The sequence below is a fragment of the Canis aureus genome, chromosome 20, assembly GCF_053574225.1.
Source record: "Canis aureus isolate CA01 chromosome 20, VMU_Caureus_v.1.0, whole genome shotgun sequence".
Taxonomy (NCBI): domain Eukaryota; kingdom Metazoa; phylum Chordata; class Mammalia; order Carnivora; family Canidae; genus Canis; species Canis aureus.
Window position 1 is genome coordinate 45200659 of NC_135630.1, and position 16729 is coordinate 45217387.

Below are 16729 nucleotides of genomic sequence, written 5' to 3' on the forward strand. Positions count from 1 at the left end.
AGAGCCATGTCTCACCTTCTGGCTGGAGACAAGGGTGTGACCCTGCAGCAGGGTCAGGGAAGCCATTGCACCGGACTATAGAGGCGTAGAACTTGGCTGACGCTTTTGGGATCCGAGGCAGAGAAGGGTCTGTGTAGTTCACGAAATGCAGACCAAACTTCTCTGCAAAGCCTGTGGCCCACTCAAAATTGTCCATCAGAGTCCAAACCGTGTATCCTCGAAGGTCCACTTTATCCTGCACAGCTGCTCAAATGCAGAGGCCACAGCATTAGCTTTCTTTGTTTTATAAGACCCCATTCTGCTGACCTATAGAAGCCACACGTGCCCACAGCTCTCCCACAGTCCTGGCTTGCAGGGGAAGGGTCCTCTGTGGATGGATTTAGAGCCATCAGCATTTTTCTAGAAAGGCTCAGCCCTGAATGGGAATCAGGAACATGGGTAGACTACATTAATCCTACTGCGTCATCTGCAATCCTGTCTCCACATATTGGGATACCAGTCGGGAGAGCCTTAGAGAGTTAATGCTCCTTCATAAAGAAAAGAAGTGGCCTTTAGAAAAGATTTTCACTGGAATAGAACTTTTTTTTTTAAGATTTTATTTATTTGACAGCGAGTATGAGCAGGGGGAGAGGTAGGCAGAGGGAAAGGGAGAAGCAGGCTCACAACCGAGCAAGAAGCCCAATGTGGAGCTCAATCCCAGGACCCTGGGATCATGGCCTGAGCCAAATGCAGATGCTTCACCGACTGAGCCACCCAGGTGCCCCGGAATAGGACTTTGTTTCTTCCCGCTGCTGCAGTGCTCACTCCGTCACTCAGCCTTACTTACAGTCCCTTGTCCTACTCCCATCCCAGGGAGTTCTGTTGAGGGTCTCAAACTTTTGCTTAGGAACAGAAGACGCTACAGACAGCCCCCACAGCCTACTCCTCCTCCTCCCAGCCCCTGCCCTCAGCAGGCTGCTGCTGTTCAGGGACATTGGACATCAGGGATGATCCCACAGAGCAGATGACTCTGGCAACTGGGTTTGCTTGCTGAGCTTAAACATAGGAGGGAAAAGACTCAGTACAGCCTCAGTGAAAAACTTAAACCCAACGGGAGTGAGAAGCTGCCTTTCTTCTGACAGGGTCTCCTGTAATGCGGTACTCCCCTAACCAGGGATGTTAGGTGTTTCCAGTAGTGAAAGGTGCACACGGAGGAAGGAATGGGCCTGTCCTACCTTTCAGGGCTTCGTTGATGTAACTGCGGAGGTAGTAGATCCTTAGGGTGTCATTGAGGTCTCTTTCTCCCCGTTGGGACACTCCATTCTCTGTTACATAAATTGGGGGGTTGTTGTACTCCTCCTTCAACCAGTTCAGTATCTTCCTGAAGCCAAAAGGTGTTATCTTCAGCCAGAAGGAACCAGAGTCTGGCCAAGAGCGATCTGTGATGGAGGCGACTCCCCTACCGGTTCAAACATGAGAGATTAGTCTCAATTTGAAAATCCTGAGTCCCCTCTGCACAAAACACAAAGCAGGATTTACACTAGGAAAAGCTTTAGGTTTAGTCTAGACTTGACATTCATAACTAACCACAGAAGAGTCAGATTGTCTCATGTTCTCCCTTTTTGATTAGTTCTAGTCCTGCTGCTCAATGCTGGAGTAGCCGGGACAGGCCACCTGAGCGCTCCGCACCTCTACAGAGGCATGGTCTTGGGCACTCATGGACTGAACCGTCTGTAGGCTGTTCACAGACTGCACCGTGGGACAGTAAGTGTGAAGCGCTCTGGGATTCCCTGATCACAGTCTCCAGTGGGATAGGAGTGCTGTGTCAGGAGAGCCGAGGGCTTCTCGGAGCCAGCTACATCTAGTCACCACCACAGGTGTGGCCACAGGCACCATTTCCTACATTTAAGCTCAGCAAGCAAACCCAGATGCCAGGGTCATCTGTGTGAATACAGGGAGCATAGCATGTAGGCTGTAACCTGCTTCAAGTGCCCAAGACCTTGCGTCTCTCCAGTGATGGACCAGGACAGGGCAACAGGTTGTGCCAAATAAGTACCTGCTGGGGGAAGCACAGAAACTTGGAACATCTCCAGAAGCACTTTTTAAAAACAATTTTTTTTTTAATTTTTTCTTAGTTAACCTACAGTGCAGTATTGGTTTCTGGAGAATTCAGTGATTTTTCACTTACATACAGCACCCAGTGCTTATCACAACGAGTGCCCCCCTTATTACCCATCACCCATCTAGCTCATCCTCCCCCCACCTCCCTCCATCACACCTCAGTTCTCTATCATTAAGAGTCTCCTGTGTTTTATTTCCTTCTCTTTTTTTTTTTAAGATTTTATTTATTTATTCATGAGACACACAGAGAGAGAGGCAGAGACACAGGCAGAGAGAGAACCAGGCTCCATGCAGGAGCCCATGTGGGACTCGATCCTGGGACTCCAGGATCATGCCCTGAGCCAAAGGTGGCGCTAAGCCGCTGAGCCACCCGGGCTGCCCCCTCTCCTTTCTTTTTCTCCCCTTCGCATATGTTCATCCGTCTTCCTTCTTAAATTCCATATATGAGTGAGATCATATGGTATTTGTCTTTCTCTGCAGAATCATACATTTCAAATAAGGATCAGTTACTTAGATCTTAATGTCCAAATCCTTCAGGAAAAAAAAGTCTTATCAGTAACTTATCTTGCTCAGCTGAACTGGACAGAACATTTTGTTAAATTTAAACACAGGTTACTGGGAGACAGTGCAAGGAACCAGGAGGCAGTGAGAGCCCAGGGGGTTTTTGGACAGGGACCAGCAGGGGAGTATTCTCCGCCCCCTCAGCAAGTCCTACTTTGGGGGTTGCAGAACACGGTGGTGGTGTAGGTGTTTGTTTTAAAAGAACCTGGACAGGGGGATCCCTGGGTGGCTCAGCAGTTTAGCATCTGCCTTCGGTCCAGGGTGTGATCCTGGAGACCCGGGATCGAGTCCTGGATCGGGCTCCCTGCATGGAGCCTGCTTCTCCCTCTGCCTGTGTCTCTGCCTCTCTGTCTCTCATGAATAAATAAAATCTTAAAAAAAACAAGAAAGAAAGAAACAAGATAGAATATATATATATATATATATATAATTTTGGGTTTTGGTAATATATTTTTATGTATAAATATACATATATAAAGTATGTATTATGTAATTTATATAATATATATATATTTACATGTTATATTTATGAAGAGAAAGAGAGGTAGTATACCCCTACACACAGGCATACACCTCTGGGATGACACCCACGCAAGGGTTTTCTATTCTTGCTTTCTGATGTTTCCATCATGAGTGTATTTGTGTAATGCAAAAATAGTAGTTTCGCCTTTACCCTGAAAAGGGAATAAAACCCCAACTGTTTTTTATTTTGACTGAAATATATCTGATAAGTGAAACAAATGTGACAAAAGAAGAAAACCAAGGGAAGAAAAAGACTTGAAGATGTTTGACAAAAACTCCAAGCATGTCTGTCTCGGTGGGAAGTACCCTGGAAACCCTAGCTGGTGTGACTTGCAGACTCTCAAAGGTTTGCTTAGGTGATTAGGTATCTCGGGAGGGGACTTCTCTTCAGACCTCAGGATGTACGGCATCGGGAGGCAGCTTTCTGAGGCTGTGCAGTAAGAGCTGGGCAAAGGGGCACCTTGCGGTCTTCTCCAGGGATTATTCCAGGTGCCCTGTTGGCCAGCTTACCTGTCTGCATCAAAGGAGGAGATCCATGAGGCATAGTCAAGGTTGTAGGCCAGGATGGTGGTGTAGTGATTGAATCCAAAAAAGTCATAGGTGCCATTGATCCTCCTCTTCTCACTCTCCGTGAACTCCGGGAGCCTGGATGGAAGGAGCCATTTAGAGTGCAGGGCTTGAGCATCATGCTTTGGGGCAGGGGTGGGGGAGCATTCTAACCCACAGGCCTGGTGGTGACGAGGGGGGCAGCTGTCCAGAAGCAACGAGAGTCCCTCTAGCTATTGCTGAGAGCACCCGAGGCTCCTTCCACCAGACCATAAGCCTCACTTCCCTGTGTTGAGGCAGGGTCCTCTCTTCCTGTTGGCCAAGTGGAAATATAAGTGACTTTTATAAACCTTACCTCCAGGGCTACACACAGGGACCCCACGTACACACTGTACACAGACACATTTACTTCAAAAATTAACACGCAGTTTCTGATTTTGAAAATAACATCTCGGAGATACATCCCCTGAGATTAACCCTTCATGTTCACAAGGTTATAATATCTTGTAGTTTTTATTTCCATAATCTGCCCTTCCTAAGTTACTCCGTTTCTGTTGTGGTTTAGGCATGCCTCTTTTCTCCAAAGCCCATCCTTATTAGTAGGGGAACTACATTTAAAAATTTATTGATGTTAATAAATCAGTTTTACGGGACTTGGATGTTTACGCTCACATGATTTTACTACACTTTATTTTTTATTTTTTTTTTAAACATCTGATGGAGAACTTTCCACATGTAGTCTAAGTGAGGCTTTTTTACGGAATGTGACGGACATGCACTTGGGTGCAGCACCTACAGGTTCCAAAGCCGGATCTCATTACGTATGTGTCCTGACAGGGACCCGGGGGCTGTTAGTTTAGGGTTGCCTGAGGATGACCCTGCTTAGACTCCGAACATTCTCATCTTGACTGAGATTTCTGCATAATTAACCTTCCCCCACTGGGGCTTCTGAAATGCTGGGAGCAAACTAAAGCCCAAACCCCTCACGCCCTCACTGTCCTGCCCAGGAGCCAGCAGTAGCTCTTTATGGCCTGTGACATCAAGGCTGAGCCCCTGTGGCCTTGCCCACCCACTATCACTGGGCCAGCCCCCCAGCTCTTAGTGGCAGGTACCCCACTCATTCCTACCAGGCCAGTGCGCACCCCCTTCCCCTCGGATGGAGCGCCCTCTGCTCTCCCACGCTCCGTTCACTGTCCCGGCGCAGCTTAACCGCCGTCCCACCTTGTCCGTGGGGTCTCCTGTCTCTACTCCGCCCGCTCTGACCTCATCTGAGTTTCTCTACATGAAGAAATCAGGGAAGAGACCCCCAAAGCGGTAAAGTTCCTCTCTTCCCCGCTGACGTGCCGGCGGCCTGAGGAGCCAGATGTGGAAGCCCCTCCTTACGTGGACTGTACAGGGCCTGGCCCTGGCCCTGACCCGGGCACGCAGCAGGTGCTCAGGCGAGTTGTGTCGGACTAGCGTGCGGACGTGCCTGCTGGAGACCAGAGTCGGCAGTCAGACCTTACGGCACGGCCTGCGCAGCAGGACTTCCCCCAGCCGGGGCAGAGGTGCACTGTAGGGTCGGGGACTGGGTTACTGAGCCTGCGCCCCTGGGCTCCGTGAGGGGAAGCCTCACGGGCCATGTCAGGAATCCATGCCTTTAGAATTCCTTTTATCTTCCCTGTTCGTGGTGGCTTGAGTTCCTTTGGAGCTTCAGGGTTTATTCCCGTAAGGCCAGGTCGCTCTGTCTCCTACACACGCCTCTAATCCCAGCTGGAGGACTCTTGAACCGAGTATGGGCCCTGGAGTCAAGTCCAGGTTTCAGATCCCAACTCAGTCACTTCAACTGCTGGGTAATCTTGCCGTATTCTTTGTGCCTCAGTTTATTCCTCTTTAAATAGGACTAAGAGCGCCCACAGAAGGTGGATAAACGTTAGGTGTCCATGTTGCTGTTACTCCCGTGACAGGAAGAGGAGTGGGCCACAAGTAGGACTGTTTGGGTGCAACCATCACCCCCTTGCTGGCCAAATGACAAAAAGGCACATGCCTGGCAGTGACCCACCGCTACCCACATTCACTCCTAGGGTGATAGTGACAGAGTAAATAAGATGATTTGAGGAACTTGTCCTTGCGTGAGGTACTGGGTTGCTAAGAAGTCGGTGCCCTTGAGACAGATTTCCTGGCTGTTCTACAGAGTAATAACGTCCCACCTACCTCTTTCGAACACCTAGCAAGGCCCTGTCCTCAGCTCAGAGCTTCACACGCACAGTCGTTCAGTGTCCCCAGCAAGCAGGGCAGCTGAGAGAGAGCAGGCCTAAAGCAGGCCTCTCCAACCCCAACGGCCACACTCTCCCCACAGCGTCCACCAGGAGCCTCCACAGACCAAACCTCCCCCTGACCTTTCCCTGGGCGCATGGACCTACCGAGACTTGGTGAGGCCGGCAGCCAGGCTCCTGTCACGGATCCGTGTCTTCATCACCTCGTTGTAATCGCCGTTCTTGAAAATAGGGTGTGCAAACCAGCCTCCCATAAACTGCAGGTGGGGTTGAGGATGACAGCGGTGGCATCAGCTAGGGGGCATTCCAGGAGGCCACAGCTTCCCGCCCAAAAGTCCCTGACCTCAGAACCACCCCCTCCTCCCACCCCCACCCCCTCTTAAACTCGCCATCTCCTCACGGCTTAAATGCCCACAGGCCCCATCTGCTGTGGCTGGGAAGGGCAGGGCTGCATCTTCAACCCCTGCAGATCAAAGGGAGGTGCTGAGGACTGCCTCGGACTCCAGAGGTGCTGCCTGGCTGCCCTTGCTGGGGGCCCACGAGAAACTGGGAGAGACCAGAAGCCTCTAGGCTGTGGGTTTCCTCTTACCACAAAGCAGATCCTTCCCCATCATCCTAGGGATCAACCAGAACTTTCTGTGGAGGGCGAGTTGGAAGGCTTTCCTGGCTGCTCAAGGCAAAGGGTGATTCTTCATGGGCTCTGGATTCACAGTCAATCCAACTTTTGGGGAACTTTTCAAGCTATGTTCTTGAACGGGGTCTAGGCCATTCTTACCTTTAGGGAGGACATGTGGCGCCCAGGTGCTATGATGCTGGGGTCCTGAGGCTTTTTCGGTCTCTCCCCCTCCCCCCCTTCCCTGCTGGCTGATGCCTGAAATGTGGGCTGAGGGTAGCCTCTCAGGAGGCTTTGGAACACACACACCCTGGCAAAAGAGGCTTTGCACACTTGAGGTAGGAGAGTGCTCCTTCCTGGGGTAGCTGGTTTTAGGGTATGTGTGTCTCATGACTCTGGGCCGCAGTTTCACAGTTCAACAACTGGCTCACTCTAATGAGATTAGAGCCTAACATTTCCTGAGTTTTGGGGTTTTGATTTCAGGAAAATTATTGCTCGAATTTACCAGTTCTGTGAGGCTAAAATGAGAGATGCATTATTTTTGTTCTAAGACTTAGAACAGTGGACTGACAAATGGGAAAATTAAGCTCTTATTTGCTTTCATTAATTTGATCACTGTTACCAAGTTCTGTGAAGTCTGGCAAACTAAGACCCATGCTGTCCCCTCAGAATGCCGCTGTCGTCAAGCTCCTCCACAGAGCCTTTTAAAAGTGGGAGCCAGTGAAGAGAGAGAGGCCCTTGGCTTTCTTTTCTAAAGATGCTGAAGCACCAGAGAGGGTGCTTTCTAACCCTGTCAGAGACGCTAGCAAGAGCCAGGGAAATGCTGAACCCTGACAACGGCCTTGCTTTTCTCTCCTCATGTCAGGGCCTCACACTGAAGAAAGGATCGGCCATTTTGTTGGCATCCGGTTTCTAGTGACTCTACTTTTTTCCTTTTATTAAAGATTTATTTTAGAGAGAATGTGAGCATCAATGGGGGGGAAGGACAGAGGGAAAAGGAGAATCTTAAGCAAACTCCATGCTGAGCATGGAGCCCCATGCAGAGCTTGATCTGACGACCTTGAGGTCATGACCTGAGCCGAAATCAAGAGCTGGACGCTTAAGCAACTGGGCCACCCAGGCGCCCCGTGACTCTTACTTTCAAGGAGCAAAATTCCATGACCAAAGATGCATGTAAAGATGTTAAACTCACAGAATTGGAAAATTATGGGCACTAATGAGTTTCACAGATCTAAAGGCCCCCCCCCAACTCAAGGAATTCTTAGGGTGAATAAATAAAATTAGATGGTGACACCTACAGGTGGGTGAAGTGGGACACTGCAGCCCAGCTCTCTCAGCTACTATAGTCAAATCGGAGACTGAAGAGATGGAATTCCTGTTTGTCAGCTCCAAGCCAGCATTTTATGCAGCAAGGGCTATACATAAAATGATTTTTAAGATTTAAAAGAAAACGCAACCCCAAAGAACTTGGATCACAGCCGACCTGTGATATAGATAGGTCGTCTCTGCTTCATAGATGAGAAAACTAATGTATAAAAATGTTTAGGTGATTTTTCACAAAATCAGGTAATAGCAAAACAGGGTCTTGAACCTAAATCTTTGTTTTGCAATCTAATTCCATTTCCATTAGCTCATGACAGGAAGGAGAAACAGGCAAGCGTATTAACAAAGCCCAGGGGAGAAACAGACCTGAACGTATCTCCTGGCTGCTTCCACATCCTGCTGGTTAGAGGGGTCTCTGGGCTCAGCCCAGTCACTGCTGATGGTGATGGAAATCACGCCACCTTGACTGGCCCGGTACACGTCGTTGTACAGGTGCCAGGCCTCAGCGTGAGCCTTTATTAGGTTGTGGCCAACAACGTAGGGGGCAGTGCCAGGCCTAAAGGAGATTCCTGGAAATGCACACATGGATGTCAACAAGGAATGAACACGGCCAAGAAAATCACTCTCTCCCCACAGACGGCTTCTACGTTCTACGTTTGAGAGAGTGTAGATTTCCGTGTTAGGAGGAAGGGAATTGAAATCCTTCACTTGTTTCTAGCTGGCTAACTTTGGGTAATTCAGTCTTTCAGTTTCCTCCTTGCAAAGTGAGCAATAAGAAAGTTGTTGTGAGAAGGCAAGGAGACTGTGTATGTGAAGCACCTAGCAGCACTGTCTGGTGAGAAGATACTCGGTAAATGTTGGTTTCTATAACCTTCTCAAAGAATGGCTCCTACATCTCAGGCCGGTTTCCCAGCAGAGTACGTGCCTTGGGAGTTTGACATCCTGGCGCGCTCTGGGGAACCTACAGTGGAAGTAAGGGTTGGAGAATTCAGCTGGTAGAAGCAGCTGACACAGACTCCTTGAGAGCGAACATCGTGAGACAGGTCAGCTCTCACGTACTGAAGGAAGTTGAAGGAATGGTAAACCAAAGCACCAGCCGAGGACCAATGGGAGATAAATGTAACAATCTGTGGCTCTTTCCAGCATTTACATGGGATCCCAAGGAATCATGTGAACGCAGATTCACTCTTCTGCTCAGAACTAGAGAAAAGGTGAACTGGATGGTTCTAAAGGGACAAGGACAGATCCACAATCCCTGATTCAAAACTCTTAGGAAAAAAAAAAAAAAAAAACCTTTAGGGTCCATGTGGTCTGGAAGTACAAGAGTTTTGTGTGTTAGAAAAGTACTAAGTTGCACATAACATATTTACACATCACAGCACCCAGGACAGCTCTCTGTAATCAAGGACCGGAACGTGCCTGCAGCAGAAACGTCCACACTAAGTGAGATAATGCCCATAAGCAGCCTCGTATCGGTTCAAGTCAGGATGAGCTCAGGTCAGCCAAATCCATTCTTGGAAACGTTTGGATTTTGAAGTTGCAGAAAACACAGTGTGGACCTATACAGTCTGATGGCTCATCCTTTCCTACCTCGGTTAGTCCCGGTCTCCGATCTCAGGGAGCTTCCCATCTGAGGCGGGCCAAAAAAGCACAAAGAAATGAAGCCATTTGGACATACCAAGATGTAAAATCCACGTTTAGGAAAAAGCGGTGCCAGAAGGGGCACGCTGCTGCCTGTCAGGCAGCCTTGAATAAGCGGCAGGGATTCCGAGGCACTGCCATGGAGCTTTCCTGGCCTCCTCTTCCAGTGCCACCTGGATTTCAAGTCTTGGTGGGGCTGAGGATGCCACGCTCCAAAGAGCTGACAAGTGGAGCCTGGGCCCCTTACCTGGAGCTGCTGTCCCGTAGCCATAGCCCTGGGTTGCGATGACAAAGGGCTCATTCAGAGTGATCCAGAACTTCACCTTGTCCCCCAGCCTCTGGAAGAGCACGTCTGCATACTCTTTAAAGCGCTGCACAATGGTCTCATTCTCCCAGCCCCCAACATCCTGGAGTGCCTGGGGCAGGTCCCAGTGGTAAATGGTCACCTGTGGAAAAAGCAAGACCCGCAGTTCCATCAGTCTCCTTTCACGGGAACTCACGGGTCCTGTAAGCACCAGCACAGATGCTACCAACGCAGAGAATGAAAAGGCAAAACAGCTCACAGGTTCGGGGGCGGGAGGGGGGGGGCGGAGTGGCAGGGACAGCAGTGCTGGCGTGTGGGAGTCACATCTGGGTCTGAGAAGCCTGGTTTGAGTCCCGGCTCTGCCACCTATGAGCCGTGTGACCCTGGCTCAGGCACTAAGATGTGCACGCACGTCATGGAATTCTTGTGGGGCCTGCGTCACGTAGCAGAGCCCGTGACAAGTGGCCGACACCGGGCAGCTCTTCAGTGTTGCCTCGGTGGTCGTCAGGAATTAGAAACGCCAGCGCTCCAGAACCCGCCTGGGTAGGCTGCTGAGCGCTGAGGCTCTGAGGCTCGAGGAGGAGCGTGGAGGTGTTTTGCTTATAAAGGGGGGACACCCCGGAAACATCATCCAGTGTATCTGGAGGTTCTTCCTGTGGAGCCGGGAACACCTTGCTGGAGGCGGCTCCCTGGCCATATCCACGTCACCCTTCCTGCCTCCTGGCCTTCCCCTTGATGACCTCACACACCCCCATGTGGGCTAAGCCTGGTCTCCACTGGGCCACTAACCATCTTCAGCCCAGACACAGTCTCCCTTTACATGGCAGACCCTTCCCCGGCCCACGTATCCATTCAGACTCTCCTCTCTATTCTTTTTTTTCTTTTTTTTTTTTAAGATTTTATTTATTTATTCATGAGAGAGAGAGAGACAGGCAGAGGGAGAAGCAGGCTCCATGCAGAGAGCCCGATGCAGGACTCGATCCCAGGTCTCCAGGATCAGGCCCTGGGCCCAAGGCAGGCACTAAACCGCCGAGCCACCCAGGGATCCCCTCTCCTCTCTATTCAAGACCCACACCTCCCTGAAGCTTTCCGTGCCCAACGCTTTCCCTTTCCAAGCGTCTCAATGCCCTCAAAGACTGTTCCACTGTTGGCCCTGAGCTATGTGCTCTCTGATGTTCTGAACTGTGTGTGATGAAGTTCATTGTCCGCTGAGACCGTGGGGTCCTGCAGGCAGCCACCTGGCCATGTTCTCTCTCCGCATTCAGTGTAAGAAGTGCTGCATGGCTGGTTCGCTCCTGCAATGTTATCAGTATGAGGGAAGAAGTCCAGAGAGCACTTTATTTAGGGGGGAAAATAGTAACATGGAGATGACATTCTGGCCGCAGTATGTAATCGCAGCCAGCGGAGCAGGGGAAACGCCGAGCTTCACAAAACCGTGCCCTCCAGTGCTTTACCACATATGGCCCAGGTGAAGAGGAAAAGTGTTCTTAGGCTCCCAATTTTAAAATTTTGGTGAGAGCAAAGTAAGCTCACAAGTGAGCATAATAACTAGCTGAAACACACACACCCTTTAGCTGCAGTAATTCTGCTCCTAGGACTACAGGCTATTTAACCCATGTGAAATTACATATGTCTGTGATTACTCAATGCACTCGTGGTTAAAATGGCAAAAGACTGGGAACATCACAGGGAAGAGTTGACAAACAGGAAAGAAAGTAGGGTACAAATAGAATTCCATATGACTTTAAAAGAAAAAAGAATCAACGAGGAGATATGGATATGGAAATATATGTCAGCAATACTGTTAAATAAAAGCAAATAGGCTTTTAAAACTGCATGTATGTCACCAGTATGAAAAAAGAGGAGGAAGGGAACAAACATGCACACATGGAGACATTTCCTGGCTAATCTATGCAAAAGAAGGACATGGGAACCTAGCAAACTTGGCTGCCTTGAGGCAGGGGAACTGGCTGGCTGGGGGTCAGAGATGGAAGGAAAATCATCACTGTGGACTCTCACACTTTTTAAATTCTGCACCATGTGAATTTACTGACAGCTCAAAAATTGAATCTGAAAACAGCATTTTGTTTTTGTAACATGGAGCTCCCTGGCCCAGCAGGCCCCACCCCCACCATTTGGACTTGACCAAGGCCTGACTGGGGCCCGACTTCACCTGGGGCTTGATATTGGCGGCCAGCAGAGCGTCGATGAGCCGCACATAGTAGTTGAGGCCTGCTTCATTGACGTACTTGTTGGTTCCATCTGGGAGGACACGAGACCAGGAGACAGAGAAGCGGTAGTGGGACACACCCAGGTTCTGCAGGGCGACCACGTCCTCAGCAATCTTGTGATAACTGTCACAGGCCACATCTCCATTGTCATCATTCCCAATCTTCAGTGGTGTGTGAGAAAACGTGTCCCAAATACTGAGTCCTTTGCCATCTGCTCTCCATGCACCTTCAACCTCAAGGGGACAAGACATGGTCTAGGTTATGCTGTCAAGCCCTCCCAAGTTCCTTTGTCAACAAGGGAGTCGTGAATCAGGATGCAGGTCAGCGCTACCTCTGGGAAACTTCTCTGGCCACCCTCTGATTTCCGAATTCCTACAGCTTTCTGTACACACTTTCTGTCCATCCTGGCACTGTCTCTCTGCATCACACTGTTACGAAAGTGCCGACTGACTTCCAGGATATTGTGTCTTTCATCTTGGTGTCCCAGCACTTAACACAGCAGTGCCTGGTGTATGGCAGGTGCTCACTGAAAGTCTGAATGAACAATTGCACATACCTCCACCCCCAATCATGGTCAAACAAATACCAGTGATGCCAGGAGTGGAAGCAGAATTTCTAATCAGGACCTTTATCACCGTTTCTGTGCCTCCTTTACTCTTCCCACCTACCTTATACAGAAAGTGACCATAAGCCACTGGGCAAATGCTTACTTACAGACTTAGGTAATGTGATACATACAAGTTCTAGTATTTAATTTTTCTATTTTTTATTTATTTTGGAAACAGCAAGTGTGCACAAGCAGGGGTGGGGGGAGGGGCCGAGGGAAAGGGAAAGAGAATCCCAAGCAGACTCCCACCAAGCAAGGCACCTGACTCAGGGCTCCATCCCACAACCTTGAGATCATGACCTGAGCCAAAAATCAAGAGTCAATGTTTAACTGACTGGGCCACCCAGGTGCCCCTATTTTACTTTAAAGCACTACAGCACATATGCTGTGATATTATGTAACTGGATGCAGCTAAGGTAGTGTTGGCATCCCAAGAACACACGCCCAGGCTTGGCCTGAACAGCCTCCATGCAAGTGGCAGGTCCCGGGCCAGCAGGCATGCACCAGTGCATGAGATAGCTTTGGTGGCAACGAGATTAGTTAATGCAGGGGGATGGAGAAAATAAGTGACAATGGTGAGGCTATTAGGAACTAGATTTTTTGCCATTAGAGAAAGGAGATACAAATACGGGTAACGGGAAGGCTAGCATGAAGCCTGTGGAGTTGGATTGGAATTGGACATTGGTATGAAGTCTTTTTTTTTCCAATCTACATAGAGCTGGGGTGGATGTAGAAATACATATAAGTGCACATGTGTGTTTGTGCACGTGTACACACATGTATTTCCTGGATCTGTCTACTGTGAGGGCTGAGGAATGCTGACACCCCAGTAGCAGTGAGCACACCTAGCAGTTAGCCTTCAGTTTCTAAATGCTCCTGTCCAGGAGAAGAGGCCAGGGCTCATTAGAGAAAGGGAGGGTTACAGGGCTCGGGCAGTAAAGGTCCAAGATGATCCTGGAACATTCTGTACCAGAATGAACTAAGGAAGTGACCAAAGAATTATAGGCCATGTGAAAAGGACACAGGATCTGGCTAAAAGGCACTCTCCATGGTAAAATGTGGAAAAATGTGAACATCTGAATACCTAATAATAGCAGAAGTATAACTCATTGAATAAAATAGGACTCCATGAGGCCATACTGATGCATATTTATATAATATGAATAAATAGAAAAGCCAGAGCTTGACCTTTTTGTTGAATGCCACTTAACAAACACAAGAGGAATAATGAAATGAGAAAATCACCATTCGTCAGCGATCACAGTAATAACCAATTCAGGCAAAAATTATCAACAGTTGTTAGAACTAGTGGGTAAAATTTGATGAGGAATAGGTTATAGAGTATCCAAGTAGTTTGCCACAAAATACTTATTATAACTACAAAAAACTTACTAATCTTATGATAGAGAAACCTGGCAAATACTTTCTCATTCAAGGAATGAAATCTGTTTCATATACATACTATATGTGTGTGTGTGTGTGTGTGTGTGTGTACACACGTATATATACTATATATGTATAAACACACGGAAAATAAGGCAAATGGTAAAATTTTAACAGTTGACAAATATGAGGAAAGAATACATAGGAGTCCTCTACTATTTTTGCAACTTTCCTGTATGTTAAAAGATTTCCAAATAAAAAGGTTTTAAAAAGAACGCATGATCAGGGCCGCCAAGGTGGCAAAGCAGGTTAAGCATCGGACTCTTGGTTTTGGCTCAGGTCATGATCTCAGGGTTGTGGGATCGACAACGTGAAGTCTGCTTACGATGGTCTCTCCTCCTCCCTCTTCTCACCGCGCCCCCCGCCCAGTGCTCACTCGTTTCTCTAAAATAAATAAATAAATAAATCTTAGAAAAAGAGAAAAAGTGAACAATCAGGCTGTGTCTAATCAGGAAGTCCACACTATAAGCACGTCTCATTAATTCTTGCTTCATACGTGACACTTTGCTGATTAGACAAGTTAATATCACAAATGGTGACAATCATGCCTGCTGACTGCCTGATGAATAGAAATGGGTGCTTGCTGATGCCAGTTTACTCACTCAAGATGTGGGCTGGCCCAAAGCTTTTCAAGACACTCCTTTCCTTGCATGGACAGGGCTTAAGAGTCCTACAGGGTCTGAAACCTGTGCCGGAGAATACATTCCTAACCCTTCCTGTGTCCAGCCATGAACTTGTGGGGCAGTGGTTCTCACCCAGGGCCTATTTATTTTGTCCCTGAAGAGACATTTAGCAATGACTGGCAACATTTTTAACTGTTACAGCTTGGGGAGGAATCTACTGACCTCTAGTGGGTACAGAGCAGGGATGCTACTAATCACCCCGCAGCGCAGAGGAAAGCCTCGCAAAAAGGAATTATCCATGCAAATGTCAATCAGGCCAAAGTGGAGAAAACCCTGTACAGTGGATTCTGTTGGCATGAAGAGTAAGAGTAAGAGAATGGGGTGTCCGAAATCCTGGCATTTCCTGGAGTGATTCTTTCACTCAAGGTGTCGGCCAGGATACGTGAATAGTCTTTGTATCTGTGCATTTATTTTTTTTTCTGTGCATTAGCAATGTCCAGATTTCACAGAGGAAGACATACACATGGCCAACAAGCACATGAGAAAATGCTCTGCATCACTTGCCATCAGGGAAATACAAATCAAAACCACAATGAGATACCACCTCACACCAGTGAGAATGGGGAACATTAACAAGACAGGAAACCACAAATGTTGGAGAGGATGTGGAGAAAGGGGAACCCTCTTGCACTGTTGGTGGGAATATGAACTGGTGCAGCCACTTTGGAAAACTGTGTGGAGATTCCTCAAAGAGTTAAAAATAGACCTGCCCTACGACCCAGCAATTGTGCTGCTGGGGATTGACCCCAAAGATACAGATGCAGTGAAACGCCGGGACACCTGCACCCCGATGTTTCTAGCAGCAATGTCCACAGTAGCCAAACTGTGGAAGGAGCCTCGGTGTCCATCCACAGATGAAGGGATAAAGAAGCTGTGGTCTATGTATACAATGGAATGTTCCTCAGCCATCAGAAAGGATAAATACCCACCATTTGCTTTGACATGGATGGAACTGGAGGGTATTATGCTGAGTGAAATGAGTCAGTCGGAGAAGGACAAACACTATATGATCTCATTCATTTGGAGAGTATAAAAAATAGTGAAAGGGATTAAAGGGGAAAGGAGAGAAAATGGGTGGGAAATATCAGAGAGGGAGACAGAACATGAGAGACTCCTAACTGAGAAACAAACTAGGGGTGGTAGAAGGGGAGGTGGGTGGGGGGTGGGTGACTGGGTGACAGGCACTGAGGGGGGCACTTGATGGGATGAGCACTGGGTGTTATGCTATATGTTGGAAAATTGAACTCCAATGAAAAAAATAAAAATAAAAAAATAAAGTAGAAAATGTAATAAAAAAGGGGGATCTCTCCCCTGCATCTAAAAATGACCCCAATGTCCAGATGGCAGAATGTGGTCTGAGACTTCATGGCAACCCAGCAGCGTGGTCTGGGACGAGCCAACCCTCACCCGCCTCGGATACATCAGCAGCTCTAGCTGGCTAGAAAACACCCCCGGCTGCGCACACCGAGTCAGGTCAGCTCACAGCACTGACCCCAACCAGGTTCCACAGAGCGCACAGAGCACCCCCTCCTGCCTCAAAGGAAATAAACGGAGGCAGAGGATACAAAGCGGGGACTCCCCACTAACTGCCTGGGCCAGTCACTCTGCTTTTTATCTTTTGTTTTTCTGGGAAAAAGCATAACCCCTATATCTTCTGTATGAGTGAGTTTGGTTTGGCGTGCGTCAGCTAGCAACGTGATGCCGTCAGGACACCGAGACTAGCCCAGGCCCACGTGACAGCCATTTTGAGCAAACTGCCTGCTTGGAAGGGACTAGGTAAGAAATAGACCTATTCCAGCAGAGAATCTTCCTGTTTGCACGTCGCTGCCTAAGTGTTCGTGCCCAGATTCACCTGCTCCATCTCGCCTGCCAACACCTGTCTCAGCATGGCCCTCGAAAC

At 48.5% G+C, this 16729-nt stretch overlaps 1 protein-coding gene across 1 annotated transcript in view; it reads right to left on the reverse strand.

Moving 5' to 3' along the window:
* The window catches only part of LCT (lactase), a 51687-nt gene that overhangs the window by 4243 nt on the left and 30715 nt on the right, over positions 1-16729 (reverse strand). Inside the window, exons 9-15 of the mRNA XM_077861765.1 lie at positions 12039-12329; positions 9809-10007; positions 8287-8489; positions 6132-6241; positions 3694-3828; positions 1215-1438; positions 16-243 (exon numbers count right to left, since the gene is read on the reverse strand). Coding sequence (XP_077717891.1) covers positions 16-243; positions 1215-1438; positions 3694-3828; positions 6132-6241; positions 8287-8489; positions 9809-10007; positions 12039-12329 — 1390 coding nt within the window. The remainder of the gene's footprint in view (positions 1-15; positions 244-1214; positions 1439-3693; positions 3829-6131; positions 6242-8286; positions 8490-9808; positions 10008-12038; positions 12330-16729) is intronic.